Source organism: Phodopus roborovskii, unplaced genomic scaffold (assembly GCF_943737965.1).
Source record: "Phodopus roborovskii unplaced genomic scaffold, PHOROB, whole genome shotgun sequence".
In the NCBI taxonomy this organism is placed as follows: Eukaryota; Metazoa; Chordata; class Mammalia; order Rodentia; family Cricetidae; genus Phodopus; species Phodopus roborovskii.
Window position 1 is genome coordinate 30,154,548 of NW_026126459.1, and position 25,659 is coordinate 30,180,206.

Genomic DNA, 25,659 nt, shown 5'->3' on the forward strand with positions numbered 1-25,659 from the left:
ATGATGTGTATGCAGTCCCTACAGAAGCCAGAAGAGGTGCTGGACCCCATAGGAGTGGATCACTTGGTGACAAGCCACCATGTGGGTTCTGAGAATAGAACCTGCCTTGTCTGGGGATCAGCAGGTACTCTTAACCCAGCGCGTATTTCTACCTTATCCACCCGCCCCCCCCCAAATGTGGTTATCCATCTATTTGCAAATACATTGATACATTGATTAAAACTTGGGTCTTTCTGTGTTACTTTGTCTTCAGACTTTATTGGAGCTTAGGGAGGCATAGTGAAGTGACTTTTATAGGTATAGGGATTAGGAGATGGAGTTTCCAATAGCATATAACCTTGCTATAACTTAGTTTTCTCATATATGTAATTGGGTGGATGGGCTCAATTATTTTCAGAGTTCCTTCTCTCTTGAATTTTATTTTTCAAGCAAAATAAGATTGTACATGTCAAACATAAATATTATCCATAAAAGCCTGACATTTCAGCTTGGATTAATTCATCACATACTTGAAATATTATGTATTCCTAGTTATATTTATAATAAACTTAAGGTGAAAATAAACTTGTTTGGATTCACATAAGTTCATCTGCCAAAAAGTGATCACTTAGAAATGAACTACTGATTTAACAGTTATTAAGTACCAGTTACATGTACTTTTAAAGGCAGGTAGAAAATTGAAATAGGAGTATTCATTAAGCTAAAAAAAATACTTATGCTTGGTTGCCAATAAACTACTCTGAAGCTTGGAATATTTCATGAATAGGACAATATTTAACAATGTCATCCTCAGAATGGAATATAGAACACTAATTTTTTTCCAATAAAGTTTTAAGTCATCAAAAAATTTTAATTATAAGTATGTAGTATAACCCACTTCAGCCTGCTAAATAGTGAAAAATAAACCTTGGTACAACTTCTACCTTAAGTTAATGACTCCTCCAGCAGCATTTCACAGATTGGGGGGTTGGGGGTCACTGTGACTATGCAAGTTTACTCAGTCACGGAGGACAGTTCCTGGAAACACTGGCACCATTTCATTCAGTGTAAACGGAACTGATATAATCTGAGGCCTGGGTTATGTTTGGTAGGATGAGGTTTAGGAAAAGAAAGCCTGGCAAATGGCAGATTAAAATTCTTCACCAACCTTTCTCTTGAAGTCCAGGCTGTTAAGCATTTCTTGCAGTGTCAAAACTTCTTGATTCATCAGGATACTATTCTTGTCACCCTGGTCTGCAAAGAGGAGAGAAGATTCAGAATCATGACTGGGGCAAACCTTTTATTCCCCAAAATCAAGTCCATCTCAATCCACCCCTAAACCAGCCCTGGACAGGGCCAGAGGTCTAGGCTGTCAGAGACAAAATGGGCTCCAGGTGTTGAGCATGAAAGTCCAGTCTGGGAATGTTCTCATCCTGCCGGGAAAGAATTTCAGCCAAACTTGCACAGGGACCCTTTATCTATCTACACGAAGGAAGGAGGGCGCTTTTCACCTGGTACCCAGTTTTGGTGATGGACAAAGGAAGTTTTTAAATTATTATTTAAATTAAAAACAATCTTACTTTACATACTAATCACAGTTCCCTTTCCCCCCCATCCTCCCATTCCCCCAACAAACCCCCTATCCCACCCCTCATCCACTTTCCAGGGAGAGTGAGGCCTCCCATGGGGGATCATTAAAGCTGCCTCATCTTACATCATTTGGGACAGGACCTAGCACCCCACCCCCTGCTGTGTATCTAGACTGAGAGAGTATCTCTCCATAGGGAATGGGTTCCCAAAGCCCATTGTGCATTAGGGATAAATGCTGGTTAAAGGAAGGGTTTTTAATGGACTTGTTTTACTGGTTCTGCCTGCACTAAGGGGGAAAAATGCTTGATATAAGGAAAGGTGATTCCTTGTGATCAAGATTAAATCATGTGACTCATTCTGCAGCCTTTACCCATCTCTCCCAATCCATTCATTCTCTGCCTGGTAGAGTTAGTTAGTCTTAATGAACTTACAGGAACCAATAAAATCAAAATTTCTACTTTTCCAGTTTTCTTACAAAATGAACTAGGCTTACAGCAAAATTGGTCAGGGAAAAGAATTGAAAATAAAACAAAGTGAAAAATTATTTAGCCTCTTGGATGGAAAGATATGCAATAAAACAATGCCATATTACTTAGTTTGAATAGTAAACGTATTGATGAGGGTTGGGGATGCTTATCTAACTTGTAAAATTGCAAAAAAAAAAAAAAAAAAAAATCCCCACTTTGTCAAATTTCTCTACAAATTGTCACTAATCTTCAGGATGTTATTTGTGGATGTAACAGTTCACAAATTTTGCACGTCTTGGATGCTACACACAGTGAAATGTGGGTATATTGCTTTACCGGCTGAAATTTCATTAGCCAGTACTTTCCAGTGTTCTCTACAATGTGTTTCTCTTGTTATCTTTCATTTCACTTGTATCCATGTGGGAAAAACATTTGTTGATTTAATTCATTAAAAATGATCATTTTAAAGCATTTTTGGTGTCTGTTTATGACAGGCAATCACAACCCAGGCTGGCCTTATATCCTGTGCAGCTTTGGGTGACCTTGAACTCTTCTTGCCTCCACATCCTAAGTGCTAGGTTATGATTAGGTATAAACCACTACAACTGGATTCATGTTGTAATTCTTTACAATGCACATGAAAGCTGACAAACATTGAGGTAACATAAATAACAAATGCTACATGCAAAATAGTTTTATTGTTTAATGTATCTTGTTATATTGTAATCCTTAAACTTCATAGTTTATGTGGAAATTGTAATAAGTCTGTCTCCAAGGACACTTGATGAAATATAGCGTTTCCAGGCTTTTCTAGGATCACGGATCCCTTTGATAAGTGGTTAAACCTAAGTTGTGCTATTTCTTCTAAAGAGAACATTGGAACATGTAAATAATCATGAACATTTTGAATATTTCATGGCAGTCATGACATCCTGAAGATGACAGGAGAATACAAAACACCTTCTTCAGAAGAATTAAGTAATTAAGTGTTTGATAATGGTCATCCATACTGCCATCAGGGTATACCTAACATTTGAATAGTTAACGGGGATTCTGTAAAACAGATGTTTATATTTATATTCGCTTTCTTTTAAAAATATTTTGAAATAACTTTTAAAAATATTTTGAAATAAGTGAAACTGTAAAAATTTACTGGGTCCCCATCTTTGATTTGAATGGGAATAGCCCCATAGCGCCTATGTTTGAATGCTTAATCCCTAGTTAGTAGAATAGTTTGGTAAGGAATGGAGCAGGTGTGGCCTTGTTGGAGGAGGTGTGTCACTGGGGCTGGGGCAGGGGCTAGGGCTGGGGCTGGGGCTAGGGCAGGGGCTGGGGCAGGGGCTGGGGCAGGGGCAGGGGCTGGGGCAGGGGCAGGGGCTGGGGCAGGGGCTAGGGCTGGGGCTGGGGCTGGGGCAGGGGCAGGGGCTGGGGCAGGGGCAGGGGCTGGGGCAGGGGCTAGGGCTGGGGCTGGGCTTTGAGGTTTCAAAACCTCATGCCAGGCCCAGAGTCTTTCTCTTTCTCTGCCTATAGACGGGAATGTAGCTCTCAGTTATTGCTCCAGCGCCTGCCTGCCTGCACGCCACCATGTCCCCCACTATAAGCAAACCCTGATAAAATGCTTTCTTCTAAACGTTGCTCTATCTGTCTAATGTCCTCTGTTGTCTGACACAAGCACAACATGATGATCAAAGCAGACAGATCTATGCTGGCCATAGTTCTGTCAACTAAGACAGAACCATCTAGAATCTCAACAACTATCCCAATAATTTTAGCAGAGTTAGACTATCAATCCACTATTACTTGTACATCTCAGGTCTTATAAATGTTTTCATTTTCTCCATCTATTTATTAAACATCATCTAAATATTAACAAAAGTAATGTTTAAGTACACAGAGTCAAATAAATTCAGTATCTTTATATTTTGACATTTATTCAATTATGAAAATTATGGTTTAAAAATACTTAAAAATGAAACTTTAAAATTGCACACATATACATATGATGTCTAATTCTTTGGAAGTTAAATAAATACATATATATATGTTATATATATATGTTTGTGACTATGTAGAGAAAGTATAATATATTTTAAACATGTTTATCTGTAGATTGTGAAGATTTCATGTGGTTTTTATTTTTAATCCTTTTGTCTAATTTGCAAATTTTCTTCTATGAAATTCTACTTTCTAATTGTTGAAAATTATAAGAACTCATCTATCAATAACTCCCTGCCTGTATTAGATGGTTATTTTTTTTTTATTTTTATTAGTTGGGTTTTATTTTTCTTTTGAGGAAGTTTCTTGTTATGTGTCTCAGGCTGGCTTCCAATTCTCCACCCTCCTGCTTCAGCCTCCCAATCCTTTGGATTCTAGGCATGCCCACCACACCCAGCCTGAAGCCTTGATTCCTCAGAATGCTCTTCCAGGGAGAGACATATGCTGCAGTGGGCATCATTTCTCATGCAACAATGTAATTTGCTTTGAACTGATTAGTAAGTAAATTATGTATATAACCTATATGGAGAGAAGGGAAAAGTAGAACTGGAAATATTCTTGTTTACATTCCTCAAAAATGAAATTGGTAGGGAGTTCACATAAGGGAGATGATCTAATTAGCTTGAAACTTGATTCTTGCCAGTGAAGAAGCCCAATAATTATGCCACTTTTATGTCCCCATGTAGAATCACAGACAAAACAATAACTTACCCATTGTCTGAATTGTTTTATACCTGTAGTCAAATTCATCTTGCAGATCTTCTAAGTATTTGGTGTCTTGTTCTGTCATCTGTGTACAAAATAAAACATGCTCAAAAGAAAATACCAAACTATGTGGCAATATTTAAGAAACCCATAGAAACAGCATATATACTTTCAAATAGTACACTGGAGGTCCCAGCCTCCAATAGTATCTTTAAAATATCTATATTTTATGTTTATGAGCACACATGTATGCAGTGTCTGAGGAGGTCAGAAGAGGGCATCAGGTTCCCTGGAACTGGAGTTGCCACCTGGGAACCAAACACAGGTCCTCTGCAAGAGAAGCAAGCTTTATCCACAGAGCTATCAAGCTCTTAGCCATTGAGCTCCCCCCCCCCCCCCGTCTGTCTCTGCCCGCCTCTCTCTCTGCCTCTCCCAACTTTCTTCCTTCCTGATTAGGAAATCATTCAGCAGATTTTTTTCCCCTCATTTTCTCAATTAGTTACAAGAGCTGCTAACCACATAACTTCATTGCTGGAGAAAACTAATCCTTTTGTCCTCTCAGGTTTTGCTTCTCTCTGTACTAGTGTACAATAACCAGAGAAGTACAGATTATGACAATGCTGCCCAGGTAGTTTTTCTTTCTATTTCTTAAAATAGGCCCCCATTTGTTTTACTTGTGTATTTGAGCTTTTTACTTTTTTCTCCAAATCCATTAATGTTCCCAGTTCAGTCATAATAATTGAGATCTTGAGTATTGGTTTTCATGTATCATTTCTAGCCCTCTCACTACTCTCAGGAGCATCAGGAGCATCCACTGTATCCATTCCTGTCCACTGTATCCATTCATGCTTTTGCAGACAAAGAAACAGAGGCTTGAGCTGATGGTGGTGCACTCCTTTAATCCCAGCACCTGGGAGGCAGAGGCAGGTGGATCTTTGTGAGTTTGAGGCCAGCCTGGTCTACAGAGTGAATTCCAGGACTGCCAGGACTACACAGACAAGAGAGAGAGAGAGAGAGAGGGAGAGAGAGGGAGAGAGAGAGAGAGAGAGAGAGAGAGAGAGAGAGAGAGAGAGAGAGAGAGAGAGAGAGAGAGAAACAAGCTTAATTATGTGAGTGAGTTGTATGTCTTGGGAGACCTAGCAGCACAGCTGTGGCCCCCAAATCCAAACCAGACTGCCCAATTCTGCATTTAGACTGCTTCCCTCATCCCAAGAGGTCTTCTCTAAGGAAGCATACATCCTCCCCTTTCTGCAAAATTTCTCAGTTTTGCCATTTAAATTACTGATTAGGAAAACTACCAAATCTGGGGTCAGTATAAGTTTATGCCTCAACTCTGTGGCTAATTGAGTTTATGAACTTGAGCATAAATCTATGTTTCAAACTTTAGCCTCTGTTTTTTGGGGGGGCTTTTGTTTGTTTTTTCTTGTTTTGTTTGTTTTTAAGACAAGCTCCATGTATCCCTGGCTTTCCTGGAACTCGCTATGTAGACCACACTGGACGAAAACTCAGAGATGCTCCTGCCTCTGCTTACAAGTGCTGGATTAAAGGTGTGCTCCGCAGTTCATAAAATGTGTGTGCCCCTGTTCATAGAAAAGAGAGGTGAGAGGGAGAGAAGAAGAAAGGGAGGGGAGGAGAGAGGAAGGGGAAGAAATGGAAAGGAGAGGGAAAGGGAGGGAGAAAGGGAAGGACAGAGTTACATTTGCTTCAGGGAGCCTTGTCAGGTCACACAAGTTGTATATAGTGCTTAAAACATTGCCTATTCTCAAGCACACGACTCGCCAACATCCGTTATGATTCCTCTTTTCCTCTGTTTGCTGTTTCATGCTCTCGACATTTTAAATAATAGAAAAGGCATTGGCTATTGACTCTGCAGTATACTGTCCACCTGATGGCAACACCACAGTGTCCCACAGCTTCATCAGGTCTGAGTCTTATACGCATTGTCCTCTTGGCAACCTACCACAAAAAATATTTCTCTTTTGCATATAGAAAAACTCATAGGCACGTGGCAGGAAGCACTCGGGTGAGAACGCAGAGCCATCTGGAGCTAGTTTAGCTTCAGTCTTCCCTGTTTCTAGCCCCATGTCAGCACACTTGCAGCGTTTCACTTGGATGTTACATTTCTCAAGAGCAAAGATCTACTAGAAGATGGGGAACTCACATACTCGAGAGAGATATAAAATTAAATATAGTTTTAAAGCAGAAATACATTGTTTGACCTCAGAATTAAAAGGTGTTTTCAGAGTCTTTTAACCAAAAAGCTAAAGAAATAAAAAGTACATTAAACCATGCCTTTAAAAAGCAACAGTAAAGTATTGTCATCCGTTATAGCAAATTGTTTGCAAAAATGGTAATAATTTGCAAAAGCTCTCATGATGGTCAAAAATCCTTTTGTGAATGCTACAGTCTAGAACACTCTACAGAGAGGGGGAGGTTATGGTCTAAGTGGCAAAGTCCATTGGTGGAAAACTACTGCTCTGTCTAGGGGTCAGGTCTGGCATCATGGGATCAGAGTCTGTGCCCTAGCCTGGGTTCAGGAATCTAATGAGGGTGTGTTCTCAGAAAGAACAACCTGAATAGGAATAAGATAGGAAGGAGCTGAGCAAGAATGTGGTCTGTATTGGGCTTCAGCTTGGACCCCATAAGGAACTCAGGGGCATGATCTGAGCCACAGAGTTAACAGCAGTGTGAGTGCAGATCTGGTGTTTTCTTTTCCACTGTGCCATTCACTCTGCATCCGAAGATAGCTTAGCCTTCCCTGGATAGGCAATTTCAAAGAAGCACTTAGCCAGTATTCACAGACTTGGGATAATATGTGGGCCTGAGGGAAAAATCAGGGTAGAGCTATAAATAGTGACCAAAGATCTCAGGAGTTAACAAGGGCTCCGAGAATGATGGAGCTCAGTGGCAGAGAACTGGCTTAGTATGTACCAAGTCCTGGATTCAGTCCTAGTATACACCAGTACCCACAAAATATACCAGAGACATCTGTGTACTTGATTAGTGTGCAGATGTATCATTATTATAATACAATAGTCAGTGTCCGCTTTTACATACTCATGGAGTCAGTACAGTCCTTGGTTTAACAATGGCCTGAGGTCAACACTGAAAATCTGATTCTGTTTTGCCATGGTGGGGGCAAAGACATGTCTGCTTGTTTGCTTGTTATGGAAGATCATTTAATTGATGGTCTGGAAATAAAAGCTCAGAAGTCCATTCACTTAAACTCCACCTACAGTTCAGTGTATGGAGAGCTTTACCTTGGTATGAATTGATTTGGTTTTAGAGAATTGTTATTTCCATAGAAAGACAACAAGCAAATGAATACTACATAGGTTCTGGAAAGAGAAGTTGGGATTATCCTTATATACAACACAGTGGAAAGTCCATCCCCCTAAAAATAATCTTTTCTAAGTCAATGAAAGTAACAAATCTATAAGACCAATAGGGAGGACAAACCAAAATGTACCAATACCGAAGGAAATAAGTGACATAATAAGGTTTACAAATAAAGGTTAATAATAGACTATAGAGCTCAATTAGATGAAATGTATACACTTTTTAAGAACCACAAGTTACCAAACTTACTCTAGAAGACATAGTGTGGCAACTCAATATCAGAAGCAAGTTAAGTTTAAAATCCTTATGTAAGAAACATGAGAAGTATGCGAGAAACACTGTCCTCTGAGATCTGTCTGCACTGGCCTGTGGCACACAAGCTGCCACTAGCTTTTCTAGGCATCTACCTAAGGCCATCACCTGAGACATCTACATGAAGACACCTGAGACATCTACCTAAGCCACTCACCTGAGACATCCACATAAAGGCACTCACCTTAGACATCTCATCTAGCTAAGCCATTCCCCTGAGACATCCAATTAAATCACTCCCCTGAGATGTCTACATAAAGTCACTTTTACCTGAGACATCTACCTAAGGCCACTCACCTGAGACATCTATATAATGCCACTCACCTGCACGCTGTTTTTAATGGCAGCCACTTTGTGCTCTATATTTCTCTGTCTTTCTGAAACTGAAGAATTTTGTAAGGATTTCTCCAGAGGTCCCTGGAAAAAGAATGTATTGAAATTCCACTGTCACTGATAAAACATGATTATGGTTATTGTAAAGGACATACTACTTTGACCTGAGGTTTAGATCAATGGGATACAAAATATTCTGTGGTCATTAAAATTCCTGTTGAAAGAGCTGGGCATATAACCCACTGGCAGAGAGACTGCACAAGGCTCCAGGTTCCCACTCCCATAACAGAAAAAAAATTATGCTTGTAGTGTCCACAGTCAGAACAACTGAAGATTTTCTCAGATTCATATGAAAGGACAAAGAGAATGTTAGTTCTGTGTCTTTATTTCTGTTGGTTGAGGACAAGTGGTGCCCCATGTTGGGTGCCACTTGACCCATACACATACCTCATATTGGGTTCCACTCATCCTCAACCAGTAGAAGACAAGAAATAAAGAAGAAGAAGCAGCAATGGCTGAGCCAAGGAGATGATCACTTATGCCAATTAACTTCATTATGAAGTATAGCATCATATATACTATTTGGGAGAGGTGGAAGCCAAGGTCACATAGACCTCAGTCAGGCAATATTGGCATGGGAAAAAATGGGATACCTCAGACAGTTGCCTAAGGACAGATAACCGCAATCCAGGGGCAATAGTTTGGTTCCAATTATCTACAACTTGGCTCCTCGAAGGCAATGGCTCTAGTCCTAACCAGCTTTGATAAACCCACTCCTGGACAAGGATACAGAACTAGTTTCCTCTGTCCTTTCATTGGGACCTTAGAGAAAATTTTGGGTCATTCTGTCTCTGGACTCTGTAGAAAATACTAAATAACGTTATGTAGACAGTATTATAACCTAAACAACTAAGCAGATTATAAAACACTATACATAATTTCTACTTTGATATTCATGTTGGTATATATCTAAGAATATGACTATATGCATCGATACTTGGAATTAAGTAGGTATGACAAAAATAGCACATATACCAAAATGTAATACTAACACTAAATAGTAAAATTATGTGTCATTTTATAATTTACAATTTTATTCTTTGTGTGTGTGTGTCTCTGTCTCTGTCTGTCTGTCTCTCTCTCTCTCTCTCTGTGTGTGTGTGTGTGTGTGTGTGTGTGCCACACATGTGACAGCAAAGTCTAGAAGTCTCATGCCCTGCAGCAAGAATTATGGACAGTTATGAGGTACCCAACATGGGTGCTATAAACTGAACTGAAGTCCTCTGGAAGAACAGCAAGCACCCTTAACCATGGAGCCATCTTTCCAGCTTCTACCTCCATGATGTAAAAACTGCTCATAATTTCTTACAGTCTATTTCCATTACTCTTGGACTTCATGTAAGTTTAAATTAGTGTTATAAGATCACATTCACTTGGGCTTAAATTAGCAGTTAAGGGTGTTGAACCTCCTGAGATGTGATTTATTTTTACTTTAAAGCAAAGGGAACATACTAAAGAAAATGGAAAAATGATTTGGTTAAGCAGAGAGGCCAAGTGGCTCCTCCAAGCTCTGTGTCTTGGCCACACTAATAATCTGACCCTGAGTGGCACCTCAAACACAAAGTTCACAGCTATCTGAAGATGGGAACAAGACATGTGAGCAGCCACCTGCACCATACAGATGTGCAGAGAACGGGGTTACAAAGGTTGATAACTTGACAATACATAGCAGAGCAGTGGTGGGACCTCAAGGAAAGCTCATGCTTTCAACTCTGGGTGGAGTGTCTTATAACTACTATTCCACACCCTTCAGATTAGGAAACAAACTCCCTTTCATCATATCCATCTCCATTATTCCATTTTAAATCTCCCTACTTGAAATTAAAAAAAAAATTGCCCAGTCCGTTGTTTACGGTAGTATGCAATATTAACATATTTTGGGTTACTTTGATTAGTATGTACTTCAATGTTTTGACTTGACTAATATTTGACATTTGGAGAGAATAGAGAATATACACAAGACACACACACACACACACACACATACATATAAAGGGAGAGAGAGAGAGAAGATGGGAATGAGTATATATATATGTGACAGGTATAAAAATGGGCAGCTCTAAACAGTAGCTTAGAAACTACAGTTTTCAAATGAAAACAATGTCGTTCTTTAGCATCCAAGAATAATTAGTTGATAAAACTTGAAAGTCTTTCAAAAACATCCATAACCTGATAGTAACTTGAATTTTAAACAGTTAAAAATATGCTTTTGTTAACTCTTCATAAGTTGTATGACTAAAGTATGGAGAATGTCATTAGAAAATGTATTGTTTTCACTTGTTTAGTTAGCCATACCCCAAGATAGTTTATCAGCTGGAGGAGTTCTGTGGTGGAGTTTTTAGGTCACTTATATAAACTATCATATCATCTGGAAATAGTGAACGCTTGTCTTCTTCCTTTCCTATTTGTATCCACTTGATCTCCTTTTGTTGTCTTATTGCTCTAGCTAGAACTTCAAGTACAATACTGAAGAGATGTGGAGTTGATAACCTTGTCTTGTTCCTGATTTTGGAGGAATCACATTGAGTTTCTCTCCATTTAGTTTGATGTTGGCTGTTGGTCTGCTGTATATTGCTTTTATTGTGTTTAGAAAATGTATTGTTTTATGAACTTTTTGTTACAGGATTAACTGAGAAGTGTGCCCTAGAGACTGTTGACTCCTCTACTTACTACCATTGCTAGGTTCTTAACACATTCAGAAGAATGAGATAGAATATAGTGTAAACTACATTAGGGCAAAGAAGAGTCAAACAAGAACTTAGAGAACTTCTGCAAGTCAAAATTCCTGTTGGAGAAGTAGGTACTGAAGCGTTATTTGAGTCCAGGCTGTGAAGACAGACACACGGGGAGGCAGAGTCCAAACTGGAGCTGGGAATTGGGAATCTAACTGAAACTCGATCACTGTGTTCCTAGATTAATATTGTAAAATCTTAGACCAGAAGTTAGCCATGGAAATAGAAAGAAATATAGAGTGACCAGTCTAGTGCCACACATCTCCCACATTTGGAAGGAAGACAGAAAGATTCCAAATACAATGCAAGCCTCAGCTAATTATATAGGAATGTGAAAAAACTTGGTAATTGTGTCAATATGCAAAAAAGATTAGAAACTTTTCAAAGATGAGCCCAAGACCGCGGGCATGAGTGCCTGGGAGGCTGGTTGAACCAGCTACACAGAAGAAGCTGATTTTGCAGAAAACTAAACTCAAGGAGAAAGCAAGATCACAAACTCAGATACTATTACCTGGTAAGTCAGCAATGCAGTGGATAATGCACACAACTATGGATCAGAAAACGTTACCTGGATAGGCATGTTGGCTGCAGCCAATATTCTCCTCTCTTCCCTTAAACAATTAGAGATTACCACAGCTACATGCATTGGATTTCCGTGAAACTTTCCCTGAAAAATAGTAAGCAAAAACAGCATAAAAAGCTTTGAAGAAACACATATAAGTTATAAGGCAGTGCCATACTTGAAAACAATAATCTCCTTACACAATTATTGGGATCTGTTCCAGAATCTACTCCTTTACAATGTCATGAGTTGTTTTTGAGATATGATACCTCTGTGTAGCCTTGGCTGTCCTGGAACTCACTCTGTAGACCAGGTTGGCCTTGAACTCACAGAGTCATCTGCCTCCTGAGTGCTGGGATTAAAGGTATGTGCCACCAATGCCTGTCATATCCTAGACTCTTAATGAGAGAATGCTGATATCTTTGCTTTCCAAACTCTAAATAGTTGTTCTTTGAACTCTTCTTTATGTAAGAGCCTGAACACACTGGAGGGCCAGTTTACTTTAGGCAATAGGAAGGCTTTAGATATGGTGGTTATGTCCCTATGAGTTCTCAAGAAGGGTACTAGCTGTACATGTGGCAGCTCTCTGCTTCAGGCTAACAGTTTCTGCTGTGATCCACAGTTGATGACATTCCAATCAACTACCTCATAACTAACACTGTACTCAAGCAAAACTACACTCACATTTCAGCAGTAGTATTTTGACATTGAAGCATGCATACATTTTATCACCAAGGTTAATGATGCATATATTGTTAATTGGCAGCCCAAGGCACTAATCAAGCCATCAGATACGTTTTTGTAAATGGAAATTAGGAATCCCTTCAGATTGTGTCAGTGCCTAGCAATGAGCCTGCACTCATTTATTTATCTACAAGAGCTGTGTCCTCTAACCTTGATTTGCAGGACTCCCTGGAACACCATCATTTAACCCATAGTGTTAAAACCTCTTTACTAGACTATTTTGAGGAAAGATTAGCAAAAGGCACAGGAGACAAGCACACTAACTGAATCTCTGCCCTCCTCTCTTGAAGTGGTACTGAGACCCATGAAATGGCCAAAAGATCAATAGCAAAATAAATAAATAAATAAATAAATAAATAAAATTAACAGTCCAAAAATCAGAAAATTAACAACAATCAAAAACTCAAAAACAGATTATACACACAGCTAAACCAAAGGATCTTTCTGGGTAGAAAAATGAGGGTTATTGGTTGTAACTTCCATGATAATATCAGATTCTATATCAATTAACATTTCCATTTATGAAATTGGGTCCCTGTTCTTCCACATTCAGTCTTTAAAAATCTTTTCCTTCTTTAAATCAGAAATTTCTAGCATAAAACAAGGGGATTGACTGAAACTTGGAAGGTACAGACATGAAAGTGACCCTGCTCAGTTTGTGGGAGTGTACCATGTTTCTATAACATCTACAACTTCAGAGTCTATTTGAGTTTGTTCCTGCTAATCTTGGCACCTCTTGGATCTTTTCATTTGCTTGTCTTTAAGTGTTTTCCCCCAAACCTATGTCTTCTCATTTTTCCCTGAAGGGCATTAGGAATTGTTTCATTGGTTAGAAGAAAGGGTTATTATTTTCAGGACTAATTTGGAAGCTCTGCTATTAATATAAATTGAGAATTTGTACTTCTGGGGTGAAGGGTCCCTCTAACAGTGCAGGTACATTTTGTGTTGTCTTTGTTCTTCTCTTTATGGAAGATCTCCCATTGAGGTGCTGTCCTCAACACTCTGCTGTGCTCAGCTCATCTTCATTCTCCTGTCAAATGTAATCTTCCTTTACCTTCCTCTCTGCTCCATGCCTTGTGAAGTTAAGGCATTTGTTTCTTTCCTTTGTTAAGGGTCAAGCATCAGCCCTTTTTTCATCGAAGAATATGTTTTTCTTTTCCTCTTCAACACCCCCTAATTCAATGCCTCACTTAAATATTCACGAAAAAATGTCGTATGAAAAAACACTTGGTATTCAACATCAAATTACGATTTCACTTTCCTCAGTATTAAAGATGTGTTCATGTTCACCTTTGAGTAGTGGCTATGTATATATAACCAAGAATAGCAATAAAATGAACCTCAACATGTGTTGGTGACAAGGAAAAGAGCAATTTCTCAATTACACAAGGGTGTCCTACTTCTTCCTATGTCAAGGTATTGTGAAGGCCATGCTCTCTGCAGTGTCCTCTTACTGTCTCCTAATGTCAATCAACAGAGGCTTTTAATTGCAGCAAAGTTGGCTTTATTAGTCTTTCCCCCAGCGATTAGGACTTTTAATGATGTGCTTAATAAACCTTTTACTAAGTTTCTGGAGTGGGGATTGTGTGTGTGTGTGTGTGTGTGTGTGTGTGTGTCTTTTTCAGTCTAAATGAGTACTGTGATTGTAGGTTGTAAACATTCTTACATTCTATGACTGATGCTACAATTTTATCACTGCACATTCTAGCCAGCCCTTCTATTTGTAGAACAAGGGTAACTTTGTAATATTAAGAGTAACAACACTAGTAACTCTAATATACTAGCTTTGTTGTTAATTGCATTTTGTTTGGAGCTTTCTAGTGAGGAGGGTTTCTTTAATTTTTCCTTTGGATATGCAGTTCCAACAAGATTCATTGAGAACCGTTGTTCCCAGTTCTGGCCCAATTCTGCCGGAAGTCCCCTGTTCCCACCAACATGAGAGGTCTTCTTCTTGTCCTTGCTTCCATCTTAGAGATCCATTTCTGTGTAATCAGTGAGGTTGTCACTGGAGCTTTCTGGGAAGTCCTGATAGCAGCAAAATAGGGCTTTTTGCATTTTCATACAAATTCCAGAATCAGCTTGTAAGATTCCTTCACACACACACACACACACACACACACACACACACACACACACACACACTCATACCTCTCAAACATTCACACAGTCTCACACACAATTTAATATACACAACTCACACACCCCACACAATCTCATACACACCTCACAAATTCACACAAATTTCTCTCTCTCACACACACCTCACATATTCACACACACACACACACACACACACACACGTCACACACCTCATATTCACACATTCACACAATCTCATCCACACACATATACATACACACTCATACATACATATACACACCTCACACATTCACACAATCTCACACACACACACTTACATACCTCACCCATTCTCACACACACACACACACACACACACATACACACACACACACACACACACACGATCACTATTTTCAGTTTCAATATCACTGGATCTTTAAAACAGTTGAGGAGCATGCATATGGATTTGTTCTGATCCAGCCACATCAGGATTGTAAATGTCTCTGTATTAAATATTTTTAATTTCCCATAGGACAGCCAAAACATCTTTTGTTGGGGCTCCTTCTGTTTAGTCGATACTGTTTTGATATGAGAATATCTGATACTTTCATATTGTGGCTGTTACACAGAAACAGTTAAATTTGTGTTTTGATTTTGAGTATAGCCAAAGTTGCTGACTTCTATGGATTCTAATGATGTATTTGTAATATTAGTTTGAAATTCTAAATTTTTATCTGTGGATTTTTCTAGATTTTTCTATACCCACTAATCAGCTCTTGTGCAACATTGCCAGAACCCCCACCCTTTTCAATTGTCTCATTTCTATCTCACCTTCAAGACTTGTTTGGAAGTATAGTGCTTAATTTCCAAACACAGGGATCTTCTACTTTTCCTACAACACAACTTATTTTGCTTGTTTTTGTTTTGGTGGCAGGGTTTCTCTCTGTAATAGTCCTGGCTGTTCTGGAACTCGATCTGCAGACCAGGCTGATATCAAACTCACTGAGATCTGTCTGCCTCTGCCTCCCAAGTGCTGGGATTAAAGGAGTGCACCACCACTGCCTGGCTTCACAACGTCTACCCTTGAGTTTTGACTATTCCAATGGCCTCAGCCACTAAGTTTGCTGATATCTGCTTTGTGATCCAGCATATGGGTAACATGTAAAAATTTCGTGCTAACTTGCAAGGAATGAGGGTTCTATAGTTGTTGGGAACAAATAATTTATTCTGCTTTATTAAGCCAGATGTCATTTTGCATGAATTTCTGTCTTGGTGCTGGCTTGTTTTAACTATCAATTGTATAAGTTGTTGAAAAATTATGTCAAAAGCTGCTTTGGAAGTTGTTCTATTTCTGATAGAAATATTTGGATATATAATATATTGCTTGTTATTAAAGTCCTTCATGGCTATGAGCTGACCTTTATCTCCAGTAATGGTTCTTATCCTAAAGCAAAATGACTATGACATAATGCTTTTTAGTCACAAACATTTTAACTCATTTGAAGAACTCTATTTTAAAGTGGATATAGATACTTAATTGAGCAAAATATCATAAATGCATAAAATAGCAAATACATGTGAAATAAACATGGCTAACACATTTCCAACCCTTCTTTGCATATTAAGAATTAACTTTTCTGAACCTCATTTAAGCTCAGATTCATAGCCTGCTGTATTTTCCACAGAGCAGTCCTTCAGGATGTCCAGACACCAGCGATACATTTCTCTAGAGCACAGACAGCTATTCTCTCCTTTCTGTAAGGTTTCATACTGGAACTATCACCAGAAGTTCTCAGTAGCAGGTTTTCAGATGAGAACTGCCCTTGGAATCCCTTCCAGGATGGCCAGCTGGCTTGTTGACTGACAGACACACTAAGAGTTTTAGTGGTCTAGTCATATCATCATGATTGCCAACCACATCACTGCTCAGTTGGGGAGATTGCTATAAACTGCTCACCTAGCTGTCCTTTTCCACCTATGGCTCACTTCCGGTGAAACCACTGAGGAGCTTCTTTTGTTTATGTGTAGGAGTGTTTTGCTTGCATGTAAATATGTGTACCCTGTGCAATCTGGTACCAGCATAAGTCAGAAGATGGCATCAGATGCCCTGAAACTGGAATGACAGTTGCTTGTAAACCATGTGGGTGCAGGGAATTGAACCTGGGTCCTCTGGAAGAGCAGTAAATGGTCTTAATCTCTGAAACATCTCTCCAGCCCCTGTTATTGTTCTTAGATATTGTTGTAGAGTTTAAATTAAATAGAGTGCAATTGTAGTAATCAACTGACAGAAGGTAACAGTGATGTTGCTTTTTATGATCTGAATCTTATGCCCTTTAAAAGTTTTTTTCTTTCTTTCCATTTTTTTTAAAGATCCCCAGAACTGCAAATAATGTAATTTTAGGTCTTGCCAAGGCAAGTCCACCTCCCACCCTCTAGCATTAGCTGTTGATTAAGCACATTTTTTCACTTTTCTGCAGTGGCGTTGTGCTGGAAGTGAGGCGCATCCTCCTCAGCCAGCAGGATGCTTCTGAACAGATGCGTGTTTTAAAGACAATTCTATGCAATGTAGAATGCTTCTGATACAGATGCATGCTTTAAAACTGATGCTGTGTGGAGAGAGGAAGCAAAAGCTCTTGAACTTCAGGGCTTAAAGAAAGGTTATAAAGCTCCCCAAGATAAAATTCTTGGTGAGGGTCTTTATGCTGACCCAGAAACCCAAGCTGCCTATGATGAACATATCTTTTCTCTGTGCAGTATAGCAGCTCTGAATGCTTGGGATAAGGTTCATGAATTATGAGAGAGGATAGAATCCTATACCAAGATAAGGCAAGGACCTAGAGAACGCTTTAGTGTCTTTCTAGAAAGATTATCTAGGGCAATACAATTAGAGGTAGCAGACATAGATGCTAGGCGAATACTCATAGAATCTTTAGCTTATGCGAATGCGAATCCTCAATGCAAACAGGTGCTTTGGCCTTTAAAAATGTGATCAGCACCCTTGGATGAATGGGTCCTATATACAGGCAACACTGAGTATAATGACAATAAGACTGAAGCATGGGTAGGAGAAGCCATACCTAAAGGTCAGAGAAGACATCAAGATAACAGAGTTCTTTACTATGGTGACTTAGAAGCTTGGGTAGGAGAAGCCATCTCCAAAGGTTTGAAGAGATATCAACATGTCAGATGTTATAACTGTGGTAAGATAGGACATCTAAAAAGAAATTGTAGGCAAAGCTTCCCTAGAAATAACACTCCCAGGAATGAATCAAACAGAAGGCCTCAGCCTCCTGGGTTATGTAGAAGGTGTGGCAAAGGCAGACACTGGACAAATGAGTGTAGATCGACCAGAGACAAGCAAGGAAACCCTTTATCATCAGAAAACTCCTTGGGGGGGCCTCTCGAAGGCCCCCACGTCACAGGTGGTCCGAACATTCCCAGTCACAGTGGAAGACAATCTCCCACAGGGCAATTAGAAAATTCTGTGCCTATTATAAAAACTCATACTGCTCTGGATGACAAACTAGTGACGGAAATTGAATCAAACATGACAGAAGGAAATAAAAAAACGTATATTTTGGCAAACCTCTATAAATAGTCATAGGCCTAGATTGATAGTTAAGATGAATAATAGACTGTTTGACGGTCTCCTGGACACAGGGGTGGATGTAACTATCATATCTAATAAATCTTGGCCTCGAAGATGGCCCCTGCATGAGGTAAATGTTCAATTCTTAGGGATTGGAACCCTGTCTCAGGGAAAACAAAGCACGAGATGGATTGAATGTATAGGATCAGAAGGACAGAGAGGGAGGTTGAGACCATATGTGCCTGATGTAGTGATAAATTTATGGGGTCGTGATCTATTACAGCAATGGAATACACAGATTAACATTCCTCCAGTATTAGATAGGAACCATAGACGACCTCATGATTGTGGAAAAAAATACTGTTAAGTACTATACAAGACAGATACCAAATATCCAGGCAGTACAAAAACAGAATACAAGTGCTGAACAAACAGAGGAACCAAAAGCCCTATCTTTAAAATGGCTGTCTGGGAAGGACAATGGCCTATGACCTCTGAGAAGTTAGAAGCTTTAGAAAGCCTGGTTCAGGAACAGCTAAATGCTGGACATATTGAGGAATCAACCAGCCCTTGGAATTCTCCTGTATTTGTGATCAAAAAGAAATCTGGTAAATGGAGAATGCTTACAGATCTGAGAGCCATCAATAAAGTTATCCAGCCAATGGGCTCTCTACAGCCTGGAATGCCCTTGCCTTCTTTAATACCCAAAGAATGGCCTATTATAGTTATTGATTTAAAGGACTGCTTCTTCACTATACCTTTACAAGAACAAGATAAAGAGAAATTTGCCTTCACGGTACCCTAATTACAATAATTCTCAACAGGTGAAGAGATATTAATGGAAGGTTTTGCCACAGGGAATGCTAAGTAGCCCCACCCTGTGCCAATATTTCGTACAAAAACTGTTAGAAATAATTCGTAAACAGTTTCCACAATCCATAATCTATCATTACATGGATGATATATTGTTAGCTGACTCTAAAGGAGAAATATTAGAAAAAATGTTTGAGAAAGTAAAGGAAGTTTTACCTCGCTGGGGATTACAAATTACACCTGAGAAAATACAAAAAGGAGACTCTATCAACTACTTAGGATATAAAATAGGTCTACAGAAAATTAGACCACAAAAAGTACAGATCAGAAGAGATCGCTACCAGACTCTTAATGATCTTCCAAAATTACTAGGAGAGATTTCTCAACTGCAAACCATTATTGGAGTAGAAGGGCATGATTTGAAAAACCTGAAAATGGCTCTAAAAGGAGTTAAGGACTTGAATAGTCTACGAATACTATCAGCTGAAGCTGAGAAGGAATTAGAATGGGTAGAAAAGAGGATACTAGAGGCACATGTGGACCGTGTGGATCCAAACCTAGACTGTATTCTGGTTATATTACCATCTAGAGAATATCCTTCAGGGATTTTGATGCAGAGAGAAGATATCGTATCAGAATGGATATTCCTGCCATATAAACAGAATAAAAAACTAAAAACATATATAGAAAAGATCTCTGACTTGATTATAAAAGGTAAATTAAGACTTTGTCAGCTAATAGGAAGAGACCCAGCAGAAATTATAGTACCTTTAACTAATGAGGAAATTTCCTCCTTATGGAAAGATAACGAATATTGGCAGAGAGCTTGCAGTAACTTTTTGGGAACGATTAGCAACAACTATCCCAAAACTGAGAGAATCAAATTCATAAAGAAAACGATTTGGATCCTTCCATGCATTGTAAGAAAAACACCTATTTCTGGAGTTCATACATTCTACACGGATGCAAACAAATCAGGTAAGGCAGGATATAAATCAGGAAAAATTAGCAAAGTGGTTCAAAGCCCTTACAATTCTGTACAAAAGGCAGAATTGTATGCCATTCTCATGGTACTTATGGATTTTAAAGAACCCCTCAATATAGTTACTGACTCTCAATACGCAGAGAGAGTCGTTTTACACATTGAGACTGCAGAATTTATTCCTGACAATACAGAATTAACTTCATTGTTTATACAGTTTATACAAGATACTATCAGAAAGAGGACTCATCCTATATATATAACACACATCAGATCCCATATGGGTCTGCCAGGTCCTCTAGCACAAGGCAATGATGAAATTGATCGTTTATTGATGATAGGAAGTGTGCTAGAAGCCTCAGAGTTTCATAAGAAACACCACGTGAACAGCAAACCGCCAACATGTAGGTGCCTACAGAAGAGAAGACAGCTCTTCAGAGACAATCACTTAAGGAAGCAGAATCTGATATATGGTAAAAAAAAAAATATTTAATTGTAGTAAACTATTTCTATACAGAAATCTATTTCTCTCTACTATCTAGTATTCCTGAAATCCCAATTCATGTAAACCAATGCTGGCTTTGGAGTTGGATTTGGATTTCCTTCTCTAAATTCAAGCATGTTGTTAAGATTAAATTCATGGTTTCTGCCTTAAGTCAAGAAGCCAATTGGTGTAAGGCAGAAGAAAACAAAATCTGGGGACTAATTACTTATATGCAATTTTCTCTCTGAAATCCTAATTTTCTCACATACTTTTAATGCTTATTGTTGTCTTTCCCTAATGCATACCTTAAAACTTGAAAATTTTACTTTAATATTGATGTGTAACTTTTCCACAAGGAATAATAACAATTCCTAACAGCAGTCTTTGAACTTTGCAGAAAGAAGATGGGGCCCCACATCATCGTTTCCACTTGACTCAACCTGATGCATCTGAACTACAAACATCACCCTAAAACTGGTTTGAGACTGTTTTGCTCGAGACAACTCATGACTAGCTAGCTGTAATGGTGCACCTTTTTATTACACCCTGGCCAGAGTTTAAAATAGAACTACAGTCAAGAATTTTCTGCCACACAGTGAGTAGCTACATATGTCACAGCCAGTTCTGTTGAGAAATTTGGTTTCTAAAAATTTTCTTCCTACTGGATCCATTGGAGCAATCATTGTCCCATTTCAGCAGGAAGTAACCTTAAGATAACGACACCCCCTTTCCCTACCCTTGGAATTTTGAGATAATAGTCATCGTCTTTGGGTTGGTTTTAGTTATTTAGGGTTGGGTATGGAAGGTGATGCTTACCCTCGGGTTTATCTTTTAGACAGGAATAGGGAATGGTTGGGAAAGGTATGGTTTAGATGGGATATAGGTAGATTTAGCCTATTTTCTTGAGAATTTGAATAAGAATGAGATAGTATTTTACAGCTTACATTGTTATGTATTCTTATGTGGTAAGCTATGTAAAATTAAGTTTATATTTTGTTATATTGTGTGAAATCTTTCCACTTATGATGTTTTATGCACACTATTTTTTTTTACCATATTCTATGTATGTATACTTTTACTCATGTTCAAGACATTTTGTATATTGATACAATTTGGGATATTTATCATGCTGCCCTTTATAGTTCTACCTCTTGTCTTGACATTTCTACTTTACCTCTATTTTAGGGATTTATATGTATGTATATGTATATAGTTATATTGTTTAAGTATTTGTTCCTGCTTTACTCAGGGAAGTTTTAATCAGTTTTTTAGCTAAGTTCCTGAGTATTACAGATTATCTTCACTCATGTTTCCTGTACCTATGAGATTAGTCAGATATAGATGCTTAATCTTCAATCACTTCATAGACATGCAGAACATGGCATTTAAATGTTTTAATATTAGTACTCCGTTGACATGAGACACTGTTGCTCCTGACAGCACCGTGCACTTTCCCGAAAATATGTTGGACACTGTTGTTGCTCCTGTTGGAGTTCATTCTCGCCTCAGATAATGGCCTGTTGGGCAAAGAATTACCCCACCTTGACCACTGATTTGGACATGCAGTCCTATGTGCTTGCAGGAGACAAATATAGAAGACTGCTTGACCTTGCCAAGTCAGGGTAAGACAGCCATTCTACCTCCCTGCTGTTGTTGTGGTCTGTCAAGTTCTCTTGGCCTTAGCCAAAACTGGGTGTACCAACATTTCTGTGAGACCTAGGGTGACTGTCCAGGCGGCTTGCTGTTTCTGTCCTTGCTGCACCTTTTGGAAGTTGCCCATCCTCACTTCCTGTCTACCTTAGTATCATTATTTTCCTTCTCAGGCCTTGATGAGGTTGAAGATTAAACTATGACAACTATTATTCTCTCTTCCTAGTTAGATATATTAGGTACTAGACTTAGGTTTTCTAGCTTAGGACAACTCTATTGTAAACTCTGTTATGCCTTCACCCTAGGACTAGATATGTAGGTAATTTTGTTCTCGATTTTCCTTTTCTTAGAGGACACTTGTTATTCACTGTTTTGTATATAGTTTTGTATAAAGCCTAAATCTTTTCTTTAGACTAAAAGGGGAATTGTAGTGAGATATTTATTTTGTCTCCTTCTGTGGCACTGACCATGGCCATTGGGGGATGGAGCCATGGGCGGAAGTCACCTGTGGAAGGAGGTCTGAGGAAGAGCCAGGGAAAGCTTCTTGCTAGTGGGACTCGGACAGGAGAGCATCCGGTGGAACTTGCTGCTGTTCATCTGTCTAGGTTGTAAGCTATTTCTCCCTGAATAAACATCTATTCGGCCTATTTGTTTATCCTGATCCTTATTTAACCGCAATAGCTGTGCAATGCAGGATTCACTTCTTACAGCTTCTGGCCATGCAGGGTTCTTCATCTCTTCTAAGGAATCTGGCCATTGTTCTTAATGCTGTTTCTCTGAGTGTGAGGTGCTCTGTGCGTCATGAATTCAGTCATAGAATCCAACCTATCTCCTGGTAGGTGAATTCCTTTCTTACATCCTGTAAAGCATTTATTGCTGCTTTCCAAGAAAATATGAAGCTGAATCACTTAGCTAGTAACAAATATGCATTAGACAAATGTCAAATGTTGACGTGTTCTTGACTCATTCTGTACACACAGCTACTTGTTCAAACTATAAATTTTAGTGTTCTATTTTGAAGACATTTAAAAAGCAATTAAACAGCATGTGTTATTACAACAGAGTGTATAATTCAAGTCAAGTGACAACCACACGAATAGTTATGACCTAATTTCACATCACCCACAATGACAATGACACAGGGACCATTACGGCAACAGAAATTAAGAGGTGTCAAATATAAGATGCATCATCTGATTCAAGGGGAGGGTTCTCCGCCACTGTGGAGGGGCAGTAAACAGCAAACAGAGTTCGGCAATTTCTAATAAAATTAAACGCACTCTTGTCATGGAATTTGGCAATCACTTTTTAGTATCTATTTAAGGATGCTGGGAACTTATTTACACACAAACACCATCTATACATGGAAGTTTTGTGACAGCTATGTTAATAATTGCTATTATTTAGAGGTGGCAAACATCCTTCAGTCAGAGAACTGATCACATAAACTATTATACATACAAACAAGGTATTATTTAGTACTAAAAAGAAGACAAAATAAACTTACATACACACTGCTAAGAAACATGTCAGTCTGAAAGGGTTCTGGTTTTATAATTTCAAAGAAACTTAAAACTAGGGAGGTAGGGCTAGGCAGATTGCTTGGTCAATGCTGGCCACATAATAGTCCTTGCCACAAAGTGTGACAACTTTAATTCAGTGTCTTGAGTCTAGGCATGGTGAAATGCGTGTGCAATGCTTGCACTGTAGGGCAGAGACAGGCATGTCCATGAAGCTCAAGTGGCCTGCCAATGTAGATGATTGGTGAGCTCCAGGTTCAGAAAAAGGCACTGTCCCAAGAAATAAAGTAGTGAGCAACCGAGGAAGACACTATGAATTGACCTCTGACCTTCACATTCATTTGCACCCACATGAAAACATGTACCACCCCCCACACACACACAGTAGGAAGACAGTAAGAGAGTCAGTGGTTGCCAGAGGTTTGAGGGGAGGAACACAGAAGATATGGGGGCAGGAAGAGTAGTGAAACCATCTTGTGTAACATTATTGTGGTGGGAACATGACATTGTTAAAACCCATAGAATGATAATGTAAATTATAGATCTTAGTTAATAAGACACTGTCAGTTCATCACCTATGACAAATGTATCACATTAATACAATATTTAAGAGATTGTCTATTTGAAGATCCCCCATGGAAGGCCTTACCCTCCCTGGGGAGCAGAAAGGGGATGGGATGGGGGTTTGGGGAGGACAGGAGAGGAGGGAAGGGTAAGGGAACTGGGATTGACATGTAAAGCAAGCTTGTTTCTAATTTAATAAAAGTATTATCATAAAAAGAAGGAAAACATTGTAGATAGAGGAAACAGATAAACTATTAGTAGGGGAGAGGAGGATATAGGAGTATATGTGAGCATGAAATGGTTTCTTTGAGACATGTGTCATGACTATGAACACAGCTACAAAATTTGCTGTGTTTAGAAAGCTCCATTGGGATTTATATCTTAACAATTTAAAATGGTGAGTAAAATGTACATAAATATTTTATTACATATAAATTATACTCTAACAAATAAAGAGAGACTGTCTCGTGAGGGAGAGGATGGGTAGGATGCATGTGGTAACTCTGTATTTGCCACTAAGTTGTTCAGGAATCATCTATCTATCTATCTATCTATCTATCATCTATCCATCCATCTATCTATGGAAGTGACAGTTCTTACCCTCTCCCTCCTCAAGCTGCCCTCTCAATAGAAATGAGTGAAGTAAGTCTCCAGACTTAAATAGCACAGGATGGCCCTAAGGTCACTATGTAGCTGTGGATGACCTGGAACTCCAGATCCCTCTACATCTCTGTCTCTCCAGTACTAAAGTTTTGGGTGTGTGCCCCAACCATGCCCAGCACAAAGCTATAGGTTGTCAAGGGTTTTGTTTGTTTGTGTTGTTTTTTGAGAAAAAGTTTCATTGTATGCCTTGGCTGAACAGAGAATCACTATTAGGCCAGGCAGGCCTCAAACTCATAATAATCTACCTGTCTCTGCCTTCTGAGTGTTGGAACTAAAGGATTTTGCTACTACACCCAGTTTCCAAAAGGCATACATTTTTAATGACTTTTATTCATGCCAACACCAACACACTTTAACTAGCTAAAAATCAGCTGCAAGTGTGTGTATTCATTTGTATATTTCTTAAGAACACACTTCCTAAAGGCACTAAGAGTGTCTGTAAGTTCTGAGTACATTCTTGGCACAATGTTCTATATCTGTTTTGATTGGCTGCT

General features: G+C 38.9%; 1 protein-coding gene across 2 annotated transcripts in view; it reads right to left on the reverse strand.

The window, feature by feature from the left end:
* Stat4 (signal transducer and activator of transcription 4) overlaps positions 1 to 25,659 on the reverse strand; it is a 93,698-nt gene that overhangs the window by 26,765 nt on the left and 41,274 nt on the right. For both annotated transcript variants that reach the window (XM_051190145.1, XM_051190144.1), the window contains exons 4-7: positions 12,081 to 12,179; positions 8,712 to 8,804; positions 4,743 to 4,821; positions 1,148 to 1,233 (exon numbers count right to left, since the gene is read on the reverse strand). In XM_051190145.1, the coding sequence (XP_051046102.1) occupies positions 1,148 to 1,233; positions 4,743 to 4,821; positions 8,712 to 8,804; positions 12,081 to 12,179 (357 nt within the window). The remainder of the gene's footprint in view (positions 1 to 1,147; positions 1,234 to 4,742; positions 4,822 to 8,711; positions 8,805 to 12,080; positions 12,180 to 25,659) is intronic.